The 20,626-nt window shown below is 40.3% G+C and overlaps 1 protein-coding gene across 1 annotated transcript; it reads left to right on the forward strand.

Annotated features, from left to right (window-relative positions):
- Positions 1-393: 393 nt before the first annotated feature.
- On the forward strand, positions 394-19,144 carry shisa7b (shisa family member 7; the record flags this gene model as incomplete). The annotated part of the gene is made up of 8 exons (XM_083900063.1): positions 394-818; positions 3,400-3,639; positions 4,810-4,926; positions 5,016-5,146; positions 6,920-6,991; positions 12,569-12,829; positions 16,585-16,981; positions 18,637-19,144. 8 exons carry the CDS (start codon positions 394-396, stop codon positions 19,142-19,144), a joined length of 2,151 nt encoding a protein of 716 aa, XP_083756189.1.
- Positions 19,145-20,626: the final 1,482 nt, after the last annotated feature.

Here is a 20,626-nt window from a genome sequence, read left to right on the forward strand (position 1 = left end):
AAAAAAAAAAAAAAAAACTCATCCAGTGTTGATAATTGATCATTGATTATTTTGCGATCAATAGCCATTTCACAGGAAGTTCTACTCGGGCCTAAAAAAAAAAAAAAACGCCGACAAACCTCATTGTTTACAAACGCTGCTCAAAGGAAGGATTTGTTTACATTACGACGACGGAGTGAAATGCGAACTTTTGCCCGAGAAACGCTAATCGACGCTGCTTCTGCGAAGTGTGGACAAAACAGGAAGTGAGGAACTTTTTCACACCGAGGAGTGTTTTTTTTTATACAAGCGGAGACGCCGCCATCTTGGATGAGGACGCTAATCGCTAACAGTGCTAACTGAGCTGTTTTGTTGTTGTTGTTTTTTTTTACATCGACACTCAAAAAGTTCACGATGAGACCTTTAATTTCCAGAAGGATGTTTCGCTCGTCCCTCGCTCTCTTGTTTTTCTGCTGCCTTGCCGTTTCCACGGTAACCATCGCCACGGTGCGACGCGCCGGCGGCGTCCGGACTCTGACCGGCGGCGTTGGCCGCGGCGGCTCGGCTGCAGCTGCTAAAACCGGCGCCACCTTGTTCCTCCTGACCGGCTACAAGCCGCGGGTGCCGCCGCCGCTGCCCGCCGGACCCAAGGTGGCGCCAAAAGCGGCCGAGGTGGAGGACGGCGAGGACGATCCCCCGGCGGTGGCCGAGCTTCCTCCGAAGCCCCTCCCCCAGACCATGTTGCCAAGGAACATGACGGCCGACGCCCTGAAGCCGCCGCTCATGCCGGCGCAGGTGGCTCCGCCTCCAAGACGACTGGTGGACATGGACGTGTGCAGGTACGCGGCTAACGTCTAAATCCCTGAACGTGATTGGCTTGTGAAAATGTGGGCGTGGCCAACCAGATCTTCGGGAGAGACTGTTTACGTCGACAAAAACATCGGACTAAAAATGAAGCGAATAAAAACGAATGAAATGTCGTAAGAATAATGCTGCGTTTCTTACGCTACAACAGAGAATCATGAGCAATTATGTCGCAAAGTAACGAGAATAAAGTTGCGATATTATGAAAATAAAGTAACATTTTTATGAGAATAAAGTCGCGATTTTATGAAAATAAAGTAACAGTTTTACGAGAATAAAGTCACGATATCGGCAGAATTATGTCGCAATGTTACGAGAATAAAGTCGCAATATTATGACATTAGTTGCAATTTTACGAGAATAAAGTCGCGATTTTGGCAGAATTGTGTCGCAGTGTTACGAGAATAAAGTCGCAATATTATGAAAATAAAGTAACAGTTTTACGAGAATAAAGTCGCGATTTCCGCAGAATTGTGTCGCAGTGTTACGAGAATAAAGTCGCAATATTATGAAAATAAAGTAGCGATGTCGGCAGAATTACGTCGCAATATTGAGAATAAAATCGCAATATTATGACATTAGTCGCAATTTTACGAGAATAAAGACGCGATTTCAGCAGAATTATGTCGCAATGTTACGAGAATAAAGTGGCAATATTATGAAAATAAAGTAACATCTTTACGAGAATAAAGTCGCTATATCGGCAGAACAATGTCGCAATGTTATGAAAATAATGTTGCAATTTAAGAGAATAAAGTCGCGATTTTGGCACAATTACGTTGCAATGTTGAGAGAATAAAGTCGCAATATTATGACATTAGTCGCAATTTTTACGAGAATAAAGTCGCGATTTTGGCAGAATTACGTCGCAATGTTGTGAAAATAAAGTCGCAATTTAAGAGAATAAAGTCGCAATATTACCAGAATTACGCTGCAATGTTGAGAGTCGCAATCTTCGGGGGAATAAAGTTGCGATATTGGGATATTCCCAGTTCCGACTACAAATGGAACGCTCCATTCAGCAGCTGGAACGTCATTTTAAAGCCAGATTGAGCGATCGCTCTTGTACGATTCACAGTTTTCACTTTTTTAAGAAGCAAACGATGAATGAATGAATGGTGAAAATAACCAACAGTCATAGAGAAATAAATAATGTCCGAGAGAATGAAGGTTTACAACCAGTTGTGTGTAATAAACTGCTGAGTCATAGGTGAGTTGTACACAGTCAGCAGAAATTAATTTAAAAGCCTCCGATGTTAATTTTGTGCGTCGTCTGATGTCTTTCCCTGTGTGTGTGTGTGTGATGATGATGATGATGATGATGATGATGATGATGATGATGATGATGATGATGATGATGATGATCTTCCTCTCCTCGGCTCTGGATCACAGGCGTCTTGCTGTTGCTAAGCAACAGGTCACAGTCTCTGAATCAGTTGTGTGTTGGCGAGCGGCTGCTGCTAATGTTCACGACAACGTCAACAGCAGACGCTTTCAGGCGCTCGCTGACAACAGAGCTCTAAATTACGACGTGCTCTGAACGCATCACCACTTTAAAACTAAATAACTAAAGGACGATTCGTCCGTTTTACTGCTGACGGTTTACTGAAGGAGTTTGAGCCTCAATGAATATATTTAGGCTTTGAGAGTAAAAACGTTACAGAATTTTACGAGAATAAAGTTTCAATATACAACAGAATAAAGTTGTAATATTACGAGAATAAAGTCAATATGTTACGAGAATAAAGTTGCGATATTACGAGAATAAAGTTGTAATATTACGACAATAAAGTCGTATTATTACAAGAATAAAGTCAAGATGTAACGAGAATAAAGTCACAATATTACGAGAATAAAGTCGTAATATTACGAGAATAAAGCACAATATTACGAGAATAAAGTCGTAATATTACGAGAATAAAGTCACAATATTACGAGAATAAAGTCACAATGTTACGGGAATAAAGTCACAATATTACAAGAATAAAGTCGCAATATTTTACGAGTAAAGTTACAATGTTGCGAGAATAAAGTCGCAATATTGCGAGAATAAAGTTGCAATATTTTATGAGTATAGTTACAATGTTACAAGAATAAAGTCGCAATGTTGTGAGAATTTCCAAGAATAATGTTGCAATATTACAAGAATAAAGTTGCAATGTTACGAGAATTTTGGAATGTAACGAGAATAAAGTTGCGATATTATGAGAATAAAGTCACAATATTACAAGAAGAAAGTCAAGATGTTACGAGAATTTATGAGAATAAAGTCGCAATCTTGTGAGAATTTCCAAGAATAATGTTGGAATGTAGCGAGCATAAAGTCGCAACGTTATGAGAATAATGTTGCGATATTACAAGAATAAAGTTGGAATATTACGAGAATGATGTCGGAATGTAACCAGAATAAAGTTGCGATATTACGAGAATAAAGTGGTCAAGTCTCCAATGAACAGCTAAACTAAACTGAACTGAACAGCTGCATTAATAAGAAGAACCTGGTGCATGTTTTGAAGTAACAATGTGTTTTAAATGACGTGTTTGTGTGTTGTTCAGAGGTTACTTTGACGTGATGGGTCACTTCGACAGCACCTTTAACTGCTCCAAAGACAGCTACATCTACTGCTGCGGCACCTGTCATTATCGCTTCTGCTGCGAGCACCAGAGGAGTCGCCTGGACCAGGACTCCTGCACCAACTACAAGTCTCCGGACTGGGCGGAGCCTCTGGTCCCCGTCACGCCCCCTCCCAACAAGCCCGACCCGGACTTTGAGACGCTGCAGCAGCAGAACAGCAGGTGAGGGGCGGGGCTTAGCTACTGAATTATACTTTGTATTTGTTTACGCCGCCGTGTTGGCAGCAAAATAAATAAACCACCATATTTAAGTCACAATAAGATGTTATCATGATATTTAAGTCACATTACGATATTATCAGGATATTTAAGTCACGATACAATATTATCAGGATATTTAAGTCACAATACAATATTATCACGATATTTAGTCACAATATTTAAGTCACATTACGATATTATCACGATATTTAAGTCACGATACAATATTATCACGATATTTAGTCACGATACGATATCACGATATTGAAGTCACGATACAATATTATCACAATATTTATCACGGTATTTAAGTCACATTGCGATATTATCACGATATTTAAGTCACATTACGATATTATCAAGATATTTAAGTCACATTACGATATTATCACGATATTTAAGTCATGATACGATATCACGATATTTCTCACAATATTTAAGTCACGTTACGATATCACGATTTTTATGTCACAATAAGATGTTTTCACGATATTTAAGTCATGATACAATATTATCACGATATTTAAGTCACGATACAATATTATCACGATATTTAGTCACGATACGATATTATCACAATATTTAAGTCGCATTACGATATTATCACGATATTAAAGTCACAATATGATATTATCACGATATTTAGTCACAATACGATATTATCACGATATTTAAGTCGCGATACGATATTATCACGATATTTAAGTCACAATTCAATATTAGTTCACTGCAAACTTTAAATCACAGAATTTATCGCAGAGCCTCACACACTGAATATATCCGACCCTTATACACTGCCCCCTGGTGTTTATTACGAGTATGGAAGCTGAACCTGAGCGTACGTTATTCCAGACATCATGACATCTTCCACTTCCTGATGTGGCAACTAATGATAATTGATAATGGATGTGTCGATTTTTTTCTTGATTATTTGGACACTTTGTAAACTTTGTGGTAGCGATACAGCGCCACATACAGGCCTGGCATATGTACTACAGTATTAAGAGTCGTCGTTTGGGGCGTTTACGATTCTTCTCGATGCCCTTTTACACGGGAAATATCGTACAGGGAAAGATCTGTAATCTTATCGTAAAAAAGATATGCTAACGTTATATTTTTCCCGAACATCAGCACGGCGTACGTGATCGGCGGAGTGATCACGTTCACGGTGGTGGTGGCGGTGGGCGTCAGGATCGCCTTCAGCAAGGTGGCGCGTCGACCGCGGAACAGAGACGTCAACATGCCCAGGTGATTACGACGAGTCGCGTTCATGACAAAAGAAACTTAATCAACGACAATGGTACGACCGGTTTGATTCTCCGGCGTCTTGTCTTCAGGTCGCTGGTGGACATCCTGAGACACCAGTCGAGCCCCGTGCAGCAGGGAGAGAGGAACAACGCCGCCATGTTGACAAGCTCCGCCTCCAAAAACCTCTACACGCCCATCCTGCAGAGCAAAGACAACCGCAGTGAGTTTTGCCACGACAGGAACATGTGATAAATACGATATTTAAGTCACATTACGATATTATCACGATATTTAAGTCACATTACGATATTTAGTCATGATACGATATTATCACGATATTTAAGACACATTACGATATTCTCATGATATGTAGTCATGATACGATATTACCACGATAGGATATCATCACGATATTTAGTCATGATTCGATATTATCGCGATATGATACTATCACGATATTTAGTCATGATACGATATTATCACGATAGGATAGTATCACGATATTTAGTCATGATACGATATTATCACGATATCAAGTCACGATACGATATTATCACGATATTAAGTCATGATACGATATTATCACGACAGGATATTATCACGATATTCAGTCACAATATGATATTCTCACAATATTTAGTCATGATACGATATTATCACGATATGATATTCTCACGATATTTAGTCATGATACGACATTATCACGATATTTAAGTCAGGATATGATATTATCACAGTATTTAAGTCACATTATGATATTATCCCGATATTTAGTCATGATACGATATTATCACGATCTGATATTCTCATGATATTTAGTTATGATACGATATTATCACGATATTCAGTCACAATACGATATGTTCACGATATTTAGTCACGATACGATATCATCATAACATTTAAGTCACAATGCGATATTATCACGATATTTAGTCATGATGCAATCTTATCACGATATTGAAGCCACGATGCGATAATAACACGATATTTAGTCACAATACGATATTATCACGATATTTAAGTCACTATACGATATTATCACAATATTTAAGTCACGATACCATATTATCACGATATTTATCACAATATTTAAGTCACATTGCAATATTATCACGATATTTAAGTCACCATACAATATTATTACGATATTTATCACGATATTTAAGTCACAATAACATATTATCACGATATTTAAGTCACATTACGATATTGATGTCACAATAACATATTATCACGATATTAATATTATCATGATACCATATTGTCATGATATTTAAATAACGATACGATATCAAGATATTTAAGTCACAATACGCTGTAATAACACAATAATATTTAAATGTATTTTTCTGTAGAGGTCGTGTTGAATGTGAAAACAAATATGGACACGGTTTTTTTTCCGTAACAAATTCAAGAATATTTTCCATTTTTCAGGTGTTTTTTTGCAGTTTTTTCTTTCTGACAGAATCTGATATTTTGTAACAATCACTGATGGATCAAAGTGACGCTGAGTGACTCTGTTTCTGTTACACAACAACAACAACAACAACAACAACACACTCTTATCTTCACTTCCTCTGTCGCTCACCTCACTTCCTGTCAGTTTCTCCAGGAATTTATGTTTTTACTTTTCAGCTGAAATTTAATACTGTGTCATTATTATTATTTAAATGTATTTATTTATTTTTTAATGACATAATGATTCTGGATCAGTTTGATATTTTACCTGAAACCTCCACCTTTTTAGCAACGTTGATTTAATTTAACATTAAAAAAAAAACATGTTTTCCTGGAGGGACAGTTTTTCTTCTTCTTCTGTCTCCGCTCTGATGCTAACGCTCACTGACGCTAACGCTCACTGATGCTAACGCTCACTGACGCTAACACTGACTGATGCTAACACTGACTGATGCTAACACTCCACGCCTCCTCCTCTGTCTCTCGAGTGGTTTTGTCCACGTCAGTTTTGTCGGCTCTGCTCTCTTTGCAGCTGGGGGGAACTTGCACCACCATTTTAACCAGCAGGGGGCAGCACCCAGCCCCAAACACTCGGCCACCATCGGTAAGCCTCGTGGTCAGTGGCGGCGGCAGCAGCAGCGGTGTTGTGTTGCCTGTTGTTCTTCACTCTTAAAAACAAACAAAAAACTGCTGTGTCACCGTTAACACCGCCTCACAATACTCTGTCATGATTTCGAAGTTGAGCTATGTATAATAGAAGTTAATATAAAATAATATAATAAATGTATTTATGACACTAAATTAATCGGTTAATAAAAATAAATGAATTCTCCATCATTATAACTTGATATTGATACATACAATATTATCAATATGATATTATCATGATATTTAAGTTGGGATACGATATTTTCAATACGATATCATGATATTTAAGACACAATACGATATTGCCATGATATTTAAATCACAAAACCTTATCACGATATTTAAGTCAGGATACGATATTATCACGATATTTAAGACACAATACTATATTGTCATGATATTTAAGTCACAATACGCTATTATCACGATATTTAAGCCGGGATACGATATTATTACGATATTTAAGTCAGAATACGATATTATCATGATGTATGCTATTATCATGATATTTAAGTCACGATGCAATCTTAAGTTTGGTTAGTGTGTATCGTTTAAGCCATAGATGGCGCCAAAACGATACAATATTATCATGATATTTAAGTTGCGATACGATATCATGATATTTAAGTCAAATATACCATATTATAATGATATTCAAGTCACGATAGTATATTGTTATGACATTTAATAACGATACGATATTTAAGTCACAATACGATGTTATCGCAATATATCTATCGATTTTCGCCCACCTCTAGAGTGAACAAATATATATATATATATACATGAGTAAATGTTTATGTGGAGGTTGTGTTGATTGTGACACATCAGTGTTAAGAGTGTGAGCTGGCCCCGCCCTCTGCTTAACGCAAGCCTGTTTGCCCCTCCCACCCCTCACCCCCCCCCCCCCCTCCCCCCACAACTGCCACGATCCTGCTGTCAAATGTGCTGCTGCTTCCTGTTCCTGTTCCTCTTCCTGTTCCTGTTCCTGTTCCTGTTCCTGTTGGTGTTGTTTGTGTGTTTTGGTGATGTTGCTCACAGCTGACACCAGCACACACACATGAACACATGAACACATAACATCACTGTGTCTGTTTTCCAAGGCTTCTTTGCACCAAGAAAACAGTAAAGCAATGCCAGCACTTTAGTCTCGTCCTTCAAATCAGGAACAGCAAAATCATCACGACTCAGACGAAGTTAAATAATAGACGAGAGGAAATCGTTCATTTCATTCATCCAACAATTGTGGACTGAGATGAGAAAGATTTACACCTGATTTGTTCTGGAAACCTGACGCCACCAAACGGCAAAGTCCTATAAAATATAATAATATATTATATAAATATATAATAAAATAAAATACATGATTTCACTTTAAATTTAATTTTTTTGTAGTTTTGAAAGATGTTTACATCTTTGATTTTAGTAGATATTCCGATTTAGTCACGATTTGATATTACGATATTTAAGTCACAATATGATATTATCACGATATTTAAGTCACAGTATGATATCCTGATATACGATATTATCAAGATATTTAGTCACGATACGCTACTGCGATATTTAAGTCAGGATAAGATATCATGATATTTATCACAATATTTATGTCACAATACGATATTATCAAGATATTTAGTCACGATATGCTATCACGATATTTAAGTCACGATACGATATTATCAAGATTTTAGTCACAATACGATATTATCAAGATATTTAGTCATGATACGATATCACAATATTTAAGTCAGGATAAGATATTAACAGAATATTTAAGTCACATTATGATATTTATCACGATATTTAAGTCACAATACGATATTATCAAGATATTTAGTCAGGATACGATATCAGAATATTTAAGTCACGATAAGATATCATGATATTTATCACGATATTGAAGTCACAAGATGGTATTTATCACGATATTTAAGTCTCAATACGATATCACGATATTTAAGTCAAGATAATATATTATCATGATATTTATGACGATATTTAAGTTACAATACGATATTATCAAGATATTTAGTCACGATACGATATCACAATATTTAAGTCAGGATAAGATATTCTCAAGATATTTAGCCATGATACGATATCACGATATTTAAGTCAAGATAAGATATTATCATGATATTTATGACGATATTTAAGTCACAATACGATATTATCAAGATATTTAGCCAAGATACGATATCACAATATTTAAGTCAGGATAAGTTATTATCATAATATTTATCACAATATTTAAGTCAGGATAAGATATTCTCAAGATATTTAGCCATGATACGATATCACGATATTTAAGTCAGGATAAGATATTATTATATTTATCACGATATTGAAGTCACAATATGATATTTATCACGATATTTAAGTCTCAATACGATATCATGATATTTAAGTCAAGATAAGATATTATCATGATATTTATGACGATATTTACGTCACAAAACGATATTATCAAGATATTTAGCCACGATACGATATCACGATATTTAAGTCACAATAAGATATTATCATGATATTTAGTCACGATATGATATTGTCTATACTTAAGTGTACGTGCTATTTTAAGTCTTTATCTCGCTGTTAAAGACAGTGTTTGTAAAACCACTCACTCTCCCACACCAAAGCCCATAGAGTAAATCAGTGATTTTAACATCACAGCACACAGGTGACACATTGTGACTCCATCACTAAATCACAATGTCTTATTTTAGTGAATTCGGCTTTTGAAATATTGAATTTAGACTTAACTTAGTGACACAAAGTGACCACACGAGGCAGCAGAGGAGCAGCCCTGTGAGCTAAAATCACTGATTTTCTCTATGGGGTTTGGTGTGGGAGAGTGAGTGTTTTTTGTGGGATTTTTATGACCTTTTGTCATAAATGCAAACGTGTATTTTGGAGGTTTGTTTTTTTTCAGTCTTCCTGTGTTAGATAACGTGAGGAGGAAACAGAGCTCTTGAGCTCAGTGAGTCACAAACTCGCTGCAGCTCATTTTTCCATGACAACGGCATCAAAAAGCTTCTGTCGGCCGCCGCCGTCGTACATGTAGGTGTTAGAAGAGAAGTGGATCCGCTCGGGTGCTCCTGGAAAATGACCGGCCCTGGTTCTCTTACTGTGACACCTTGTTATTATCATTATTATTACTATTATTATTATTAATAATAATAAAACACATTATTATTATTAGAAACTACGTGATCTCCCAGCTGGCATTACTTGTTTGCCCCTGTGTGTGTTTAGCATCCACAGCACTGTGTGTGTGTGTTCTTGTACTTGCGGCATACTGAGGACCAGAGAGGGTTTTTAACCAACAAAGTGAGGTCATTTTTACAGAGTGAGGATATTTTGGCCGGTCCTCACTTTGTTTTCATTGAAATCACTTCCTTAGGTTGCTATAACATGCTATACTCAATTTGTCAAAAAAATAATAATCACATTTTGGACGACATAGTCCAAAATGTATAGTATGACGTTTTTGTCAAATTTTGGACCAATTTTTTTTTGTCAAATTTTGGACCAAATTTTATTTTGTCAAATTTTGGACCCAATTTTTTTGGTCAAATTTTGGACCCAATTTTTTTGGTCAAATTTTGGACCAAATTTTTTTTGTCAAATTTTGGACCACATTTTTTTTGGTCACATTTTGGACCAAATTTTTTTTGGTCACATTTTGGACCAAATTTTTTTTGTCAAATTTTGGACCAAAAATGATTTGTCAAACATTTTTTCAAAATTTGGACGTTATAGTATAGTATGACGTTTTTGTCAAATTTTGGACCAAATTTTATTTGGTCAAATTTTGGACCCAATTTTTTTGGTCAAATTTTGGACCCAATTTTTTTGGTCAAATTTTGGACCCAATTTTTTTTGTCAAATTTTGGACCAAATTTTTTTGGTCAAATTTTGGACCATATTTTTTTTGGTCAAATTTTGGACCAAATTTTTTTTGGTCAAATGTTGGACCAAATTTTTTTTGTCAAAGATTTTTTCAAATTTTGGACGACATAGTATAGAATGACGTCTTTGTCAAATTTTGGGCCAAAACATTTTTGTCAAAGATTTTTTCAAATTTGGGACGACATAGTATAAAATTACGTTTTTGTCAAATTTTGGACCAATTTTCTTTTTTCAAATTTTGGACCAAAATTTTTTTTGTCAAATTTTGGACCAAAAATGATTTGTCAAACATTTTTTCAAAATTTGGACGTTATAGTATAGTATGACGTTTTTGACAAATTTTGGACCAAAAAAAAAAAAAAAAATCGAAAAAGTTCTCCAGCCCTTTCTGCTCTGGGGCTCCACCTGCAGACATTTTATGGTACTGCAACCAGTAGTTCTTTGTAGATGTCATTCATGAAGTAGATATTTATAATTGTGTTGATTTATAAAGTGGAAATTCTGGTCCTCACTTTGTCAGCAACCCAGTCCTCAGTATGCAGCAAGTACAAGAATGTGTGTGTGTGTGTGTGTGTGTTCCCCAGGTGACGCTTAGCGGAGACATTATTGCCCATAATTGCCCGTTACTGTCACTGGCCAATGAGCAGCATATGTCCAGCAGTGGCCCTAACAAGATGGCCGCCCATAATGACCTTCGTCCTGCACAGACCGGACATCGATCGCGTCCTCGTCTCGTCGCAGACGTAATGGACCGATTGTTGGACCAGTGATTTTAACATCGCAGAGACACAGGAGTTGTTGATCCACTGCTGCCTCCATCACTAAGTTATAATGACTGATTTTAGTGAATTCGGCTTTTAAAAATCTTCATTCAAATGAACCTCAGTGACACAAAGTGACCACACGAGGCAGCAGTAGACCAGCAGCTCCTGTGTCCCTGTGCGCTAAAATCACTCATTTTCTCTATGGGCTTTGGTGTGGGAGAGTGAAGGGTTTACAGAACAATGATGCGGCGATAATTCAGCGATGACTCAGCGATGACTCAGCGATGACTCAGCGAGGTCACGTGAGGTCAAACAGTGACGTCTGTTTGTGAATGTGCTCGTGTCAATGTAACTGTATGATGTCACTGGTGTCCAAGCCCCGCCCCCTCACTGGTGTCCAAGCCCCGCCCCCTCACTGCTGTCCGTCTTACATAAGACAAATCATTTTAATGTGAAATGATCGACCTGCTGCTTCTGCTCTGTGTGTGTGTGTTTACGTGTGTGTGTTAATGTGTGTGTGTGTGTGTGTGTGTGTGTGTGTGTGTGTGTTGCAGCCTCAGATGAACAGAACAGTTGTATTTATAGACGGTTGCCATGGAGCTCAGAGACACTTCCTGTGTTTACTGATCATTAACCAGATTCTCTTCTTCTTCTTCTTCTTCTTTTCCACCGTTTCTCTTATTTTTCTTCTTTCCTCAAACTTCTCTCTTCACCTTCTTCTTCTTCCCTTCTTATGTTTTTATCCTCTGTATTTCTCTATCTTCACCTCTCTTCCCATCTTTTATTGTCTCTCTTTCATCCCCCTCTTCCTTCTCTCTCTCTCTCTCTCTCTCTCTCTCTCTCTCTCTCTGCAGAGCGTGGCGCTCGTATGAATAACTCCGCCCAGCTCTCCTCTGGCCCCTCCCTTCTCTCAGGAAGTGGTAAAGGTCCCAGCGGCGGCGGCGGCGGCGGCGGCGGCATGATGGGAGGAGTCGGCGGTTTTGGCGGGATGAGACACAGCAGTGGAAGCCACGCCTCCTTCTCTCACTCCTTCCATAACCTCGCTCAGCTGCCGCCGTCCTACGAGGTCGCCATGAAACCTGAGATCAACAGATACAGCTCTCTGAAGAGGCTGGGTGAGGACAGAGGGACACTGAGGGACACACTGGGGACACTGAGACACTCTGAGGGACACACTGGGGACACTGAGACACTCTGAGGGACACACTGGGGACACTTAGACACTCTGAGGGACACTGAGGGGACACTGAGACATACTGAGGGACACACTGGGGACACTGAGACACTCTGAGGGACACTGAGGGGACACTGAGACATACTGAGGGACACACTGGGGACACTGAGACACTCTGAGGGACACACTGGGGACACTGAGACACTCTGAGGGACACTAAGGGACACACTGGGGACACTGAGACACTCTGAGGGACACACTGGGGACACTGAGGGGACTCTGAGGACACTGAGGGGACACTTAGACACTCTGAGGGACACTGAGGGGACACTGAGACACTCTGAGGGACACACTGGGGACACTGAGACACTCTGAGGGACACTAAGGGACACACTGGGGACACTGAGACACTCTGAGGGACACTCTGGGGGACACTGAGGGACACTGAGACACTCTGAGGGACACTGAGACACTCTGAGGGACACTGAGGGGACTCTGAGGACACTGAGGGACACTGAGGGGACACTTAGACACTCTGAGGGACACTGAGGGGACAGTGAGACACTTAGAAGGACACTGAGGGACTCTGAGAGACTCTGGGGACACTGAGGGACACTGAGGGACACTGAGACACTTAGAAGGACAGTGAGGGACACTGAGGGACTCTGAGGGACACTGTGGGGACACTGAGACACTCAGGGACACTGGTGACACACTGAGGGGACACTGAGACTTGAGGACAGTATTTAATTACACCAGTAGGCGTCAGTAGAGAGTTGTCCGTCCTCTTGTCCTCTTGGTTCTCAAACTGTGGTCCATGTACCATCAGTGGGACGTGAGCTCCCTCTGGTGGTAACTGGAGGAAAATCATAAACACTGTTTCTGCTGCAGAGAACAGGTGTGTGTGAGCAGAGAGGACATTAAACTAATAATAATAATAAATAAATAAAATAATAATAACAGACAGTAGGGGGCAGTAGAGACACCCCCCCCCCAATCTGTGCTTACAAATCATGCATAGTTGTGCTTTATATGTAAGGAAATGATCCATCATGGAGGTGAAGTGTTTGTGACTCAGCTGTAAACAAGAGGAAGAGGAGGAGACGAGGTAAGGAAGGAAGGAAGGAAGGGAAAGATATGAGAAGAAAGAAAGAATTGGAAAGGTATAGAAAAAATAAAGGAATGAGAGAAAAAGGGAGGGAAAGATGGAGATGGAGAGACTGAGGAGAGGAGGAAATGAGGAGAGAGGAGATAAGGATAGAGGGGGAGGGGCGTTGGCTGGTTTCACTGCTGCAGACGACTCTGTCTTTACCTCTGCAGGGGGAGGGGCGTGGCCTCTGCAGGGGGAGGGGCGTGGCCTCTGCAGGGCTGAGTGATGGATGTGTGTGTGTGTGTGTGTGAGCAGTAATGAAGTGAGAGCGTTTCCTTCGCCGTCGTCATGGCGACGTTTGGAAAACGCGTGCAGAGGTCGACCTTCATCACCTTCGTCTTCCTCCTCCTTCTTCTTCTTCTTATTGTTTTTATTTAGTTATTCTTACACATGTCGCTAATGCTATGATGACTCAGCATTTCTCTTTATTATCACGAGCTGGTAACGCTGAGTCACTTATTACCAACAATTTTTTCCTTTTTTAAAATTAAGATTAATATTAGTTGTGATTGCTGAGTCATCATTTTTGTTCTTTTCATGATGTCATCGTTTTTTTTAAAAACACATTTAAAACACATTTAAAACACATTTTGACGATTTTTAAAGATTAGTTCACGACGACGTTGAGGATGTTCCAGCTGAAACCACTCTTGATGTCTGCTGAGGCTAAATGTCACATATATGACCTTTAAAATGCACACACTCGCACACGCACACACCCACTCGCACGCACACACACACACTCACTCACTCACTCTCGCACACGCACGCACGCACACACACACACTCACACACACACACTCACGCACACACTCACGCACACACACACGCACACACACTCACTCACTCTCACACACACACTCACACACTCACTCTCACACACGCACTCACACGCACACACACACGCACAATCACACACACTCTCACACACACACACTCTCACTCACTCGCACACGCACACACACTCACACACACACACACACACACACACACACACACACACACACTCACTCACTCACACACACACTCACACACATGCACTCACACACACACGCACACACACTCGCACACTCACGCGCACGCACACACACACACACTCACACACACGCACACTCCCACACACACACACACTCACTCACTCACTCTCGCACACGCACGCACACACACACTCACACACACACTCACGCACACACACACGCACACACACTCACTCACTCTCACACACACACTCACACACTCACTCACACACGCACTCACACGCACACACACACACACACAATCACACACACTCTCACACACACACACTCACACACACACACTCACTCACTCGCACACGCACACACACTCACACACACACACACACTCTCACTCACACACACACTCACACACTCACACACACACACACTCACACACATGCACTCACACACACACACACACACACACCTCCTTCACGTCCTCGCCGATGTGTACGCGGTCGTCTCTTCTCGCCGTTCTTCCAGCTCAGAGACAAACGTGAGGATGAATCAGCAGAAATAAAATAAACAGACGCAGATTTGTGACTTTATTGTTAATCGTTCATGTTCTTTAAATTTAAATTAAACGCCTGAACGTCACCTTTGACCTTTCAAACGCAGATTAAAAACGTAGTCTAAAAATGAGAAATGGAACGCGGCCGCCGTTCAGAGAAACCTGCTCCTCTTTGATGTCGTTACGATAAAGACTTGTTTGTCTGATGATAAACGGCAGAAAGAGAGGAAGAGGAGGAAGAGGAAGAGTAGGAAGGTGTGGGGTTAAAGGTCAGGTTTAAATTGGCTCTGGTGGAGCTGCTGCCATGACGATGCTTTGAAGATGAAAGTGTTCTCAGGCCACAGAGGAAACACTGAAGTGTGTTTGAGCACAAATGAAGACTTTTATTCTGTTGACGTCTAAAAATTGTAAGCTAAAATCACTGATTTTCTCTATGGACTTTGGTGTGGGAGAGTGAGTGGTTTACAAACGTCAGTTTCCTGTTGTTAAAGTCTGTCTAACAGTGAAGATAAAGACGTGAACGTGTCCTTAAAGATATCGTACACTTAAAGGCGCCATATGTAAGAATGTGGCCAAAAACGGTTACTACACTCAAATTCAAAACACCGAGGTCTTTTAGGTTTCGTTTTTTTTGACGTAACTGGCAACCCGTGGTTGCTCGGCAGCTGAGACTCTACTGACTGCAATGACTGGTAGACGGCGGTAGGTGGCGCCACCTGACGCCAAAACATGATTTCAAAACATAAACATGATTTGCAGTCTGCAAAATACTTTTTTTTTAATGCAAATATTTTGTCTGTACTGTTGTTGTTGGTGAGTTCAGTTTGTTATATGAACATTATTCCTGAGTCTCTGTGACATATTAGGAGGATTTTATGATTTATTACATAATGCACCTTTAATTATAGGCTAATTTTCCACTTCAAAGCACCTGAACCTTCTTTAAACTGTTGATGAGCTTCAAAAGTCAGTCGCTTTTACTCTAAAATAACGTTTTCTTTTGTCTTTTTCCGAACCAGAGAAAGAGTTGGACGAGTATTCCAACTACTACAACTCCAAGCGCCGCTTCAACAACGCTCCGCCCTCCTTCCACTCGTCTCAGCACCACCTGCCGTGGGGCGGCGGCGGCGGTGGCGGAGAGTACACGCTGGGATCCCGCGGCACGCTGCCGCTCAACGGCTCGCGGCCCCGCCTCCACATCCCGGCCTCCACGCCCAACCCGTACCCGCTGCCCGCGCAGTCGCACTACGCCGGCTCGTCCTTCGACAGGCCGCCGCGCCGCGTGCGCTCCCAGGACCAGCTGCTGGCGCTCTGCGAGGGCAACACGCTGTCGCGGCTGTCCAAGAACCAGCAGCACCAGTACTACAAAGCCATGATGAGCACCGGCAGAGGCCCCGCCCCCCAGGCGCTCCGCAGGTGAGGTCACCGGGGTCAAACGAAAAGGCAAAAATGAAATATGAAATGAACGGTTTCATTAAAGTTTAAATGGTGCGGCACCGGAGTCTAGGCACCGTTTAGCAGTTAGCTCCATTAGCTGTGTTAGCTCCTTTAGCGCCGGTTAGCGTTAGCCTACAGTGGAACTGGAGCGGTCTGTTTATTAAAGGAAAAAACATAGTATAGAACATAGTCGTTATAGCACATAGTCATTATAGTCATTATAGCACATAGTCATTATAGCACATAGTCATTATAGTAATTTTAGCACATAGTCATTATAGTCATTATAGCACATAGTCATTATAGCACATAGTCGTTATAGCACATAGTCATTATAGTCATTATAGCACATAGTCATTATAGCACATAGTCGTTATAGCACATAGTCATTATAGTCATTATAGCACATAGTCATTATAGCACATAGTCATTATAGCACATAGTCATTATAGCACATAGTCATTATAGTCATTATAGCACATAGTCATTTTAGCACATAGTCATTTTAGCACATAGTCATTATAGCACATAGTCATTATAGCACATAGTCATGATAGTCATTATAGTCATAATAGCACATAGTCATTATAGTCATTATAGCACATAGTCATTATAGTCATTATAGCACATAGTCATTATAGCACATAGTAATTATAGTCATTATAGCACGTAGTCATTATAGAACATAGTCATTATAGCACATAGTAATTATTGTAATTATAGCACATAGTCATTATAGTCATTGTAGCACATAGTCATTATAGTCATTATAGAACATAGTCATTATAGCACATAGTCATTATAGCACATAGTAATTATAGTCATTATAGCACATAGTCATTATAGCACATAGTAATTATAGTCATTATAGCACATAGTCATTGTAGTCATTATAGAACATAGTCATTATAGCACATAGTAATTATAGTCATTATAGCACATAGTCATTGTAGCACATAGTCATTATAGTCATTATAGCACATAGTCATTATAATTATAGCACATAGTCATTATAGCACATAGTCATTATAGAACATAGTCATTATAGCACATAGTCATTATAGCACATAGTCATTATAGCACAGTCATTATAGTCATTATAGCACAGTCATTATAGTCATTATAGCACATAGTCATTATAGTCATTATAGCACATAGTCATTATAGCACAGTCATTATAGTCATTATAGCACATAGTCATTATAGTCATTATAGCAAATAGTCGTTATAGCACATAGTCATTATAGTCATTATAGAACATAGTCATTATAGTCATTATAGAACATAGTCATTATAGCACAGTCATTATAGTCATTATAGCACATAGTCATGATAGTCATTATAGTCATTATAGCACATAGTCATTATAGCACAGTCATTATAGTCATTATAGCACATAGTCATTATAGCACATAGTCATTATAGCACAGTCATTATAGCACATAGTCATTATAGCACATAGTCATTATAGCACTTAGTCATTTTAGCACATGGTCATTATAGCACATAGTCATTATAGCACATAGTCATTATAGTCATTATAGTCATAGCACATAGCACTGCAATGGAAAACCAACCAAAATGTGTAGAATCGAGCCATAATCAGCTGTAACTTAACCAGTCTCATGTTTCAGGTCACATGAGCGGCTCCTGGTCTCACCGGACCGCCTGGAGGACCGGCTGATGGCGATGGGGCTGATGATGGACCGAGGAGGCGGCGGCGGCGGAGGCGGCGGTGACCGAGGAGGAGGCGGCGGGATGGTGCCGGTCATGGGTCGCCTGAGCCACCACCAGAAGGCGCAGTCGCAGCAGAACATCTGCGTCACGCCGTCCATGGACCGACATCACATGATCAAGATGAACTCGCACCCGACGCCGGGCCACGAGCACGACCACGAGCGCAGCATGGGCATCCGAGGCGGCGGCGGCGGTGGGTGGGACGGCGGTGGCGGAGGAGGAGGAGGAGGAGCCAGCATGGTGATGGGAGGCCACCCCAACGCGCGACGCATGGCTTTCGCCACCAAGAGGCAGAGCACCATCGAACAGCTGCACTTCATCCCAGGAGGAGGAGGAGGAGGAGGAGGAGGAGGAGGAGGAGGACACGGACTGTGGACTGGGAGTAAGAACGAGGTGACGGTGTGAGGAAGAGGAAAACAGAGGTGAAGTTTGTAAAGAAGGCGAGGAAACAAGGGAAGCTCCTCCTCCTCCTCCTCCTCCTCCTCCTCCTCCTCCTCCTCCCATTCATCACGCACACAAAGCGACGCCATGACGACGTGAATCGATTCTCCTCCGCGTCGTGTTCAAAAAATAAAAATAAAAGAGAATATTCAGCCATTCTCTGAAAAAAGGGAAGACAGAAATGTCCACTTCTTCTAAAAAAAAAAGAGCAAAAAATTCAAATTCAAACGACGGTGAGTTAGCGAACGACCGAGCGAGTTAGCGAATTTTTTTCCCCCGGGTTTTCGCCGTTGACTTTTATTGAAGGAAAACCCGGCTGCTCCGTTATAATTTGCTGACTCATCCTTGGGTTTTATTGCACCGTCGTCGTCGTCGTCTTTTGCGTCCACTGTGGACGACGGACAGGTTTGCTCGTCTTTGTATTTATTTAAAAACAAAAATATTTAAAACCAAACAAGTTGCTCTTTTTTTTAAAAAAAAAAAAAAAAAGAAGAAAAAATGAAATTAACCTGATGATGATGATGATGATAATTGTAGTATTAACATAACTGAGCCCTGTAGGACTTTGTGTATACACGTATTTATCCTTAACTCAGCCGTTTTTTCGCTGTGATCGATTTCTCGCGATCGGACTTTCGTGAAAGTTGAAAACTGCAAAAAAACAAACAAACAAACAAACAAGAATTCTGTCACTTCGATCACTTTTGTGGCTTTTGATTCACAACTCGTATGAATAAATGCCTTTAACTTTGGGTGAAGAGACAAAAAAAAATGGCGTCAACACAAACCGGCCCGCGGTCGCACCAGCATCGTTTATCGCACATTTACCGTTAAAAAAAAAAGAAAAAATGAGTGAAATTATCGCAATCACTGGATTTTGCTTGCGTCTGGATGAATGAACGTGTGATCTTTAAACGTCAGTCGTGACTTGTGAATTTGACTCGTGACAGCGAAATGGAGGAAGCTAGCGTGGCTAATTAGCGTCATTGTTGCGCCACTTTCTTTCTTGGACCTCCTCGTGTTTTTAAAGAAATGTTACGACGCGGACGACATTTATCGTACAAGTAACGTGTGTTTAACGTCTTGAATTTGTGAACGTTTTTTTAAAACGACCAAGCTGAGAAGCTAGCTTTTGGCGTGTTAGCTTTTTTTTTTTTTTTTTACCCCTAGCCAACAAAACTAGCTAACTAACCAGGTGAAGTTATGAACAATCGTAAGAAAACGTGTTAAGTTGCTAATCCGGGTTTTGAAATGGTAACGCCATGAGGACACCTTTGCTAGGTCGTGGCAATGCTAGCTAGCAGAGGTGGAAGGTAATGTATCACTACTGTTATTATTTACTCGCGTAATTGTAATTGAGTAGGGTTTTTTTGTGTGTACTTGTACTTTACGTTTACTTAAGGACTGTAGGTCGCCATGTTTTAAATCACGTACTTTTACTCGTAC

This window comes from Microchirus variegatus (assembly GCF_963457635.1).
Source record: "Microchirus variegatus genome assembly, chromosome: 13".
Classification (NCBI taxonomy): domain Eukaryota; kingdom Metazoa; phylum Chordata; class Actinopteri; order Pleuronectiformes; family Soleidae; genus Microchirus; species Microchirus variegatus.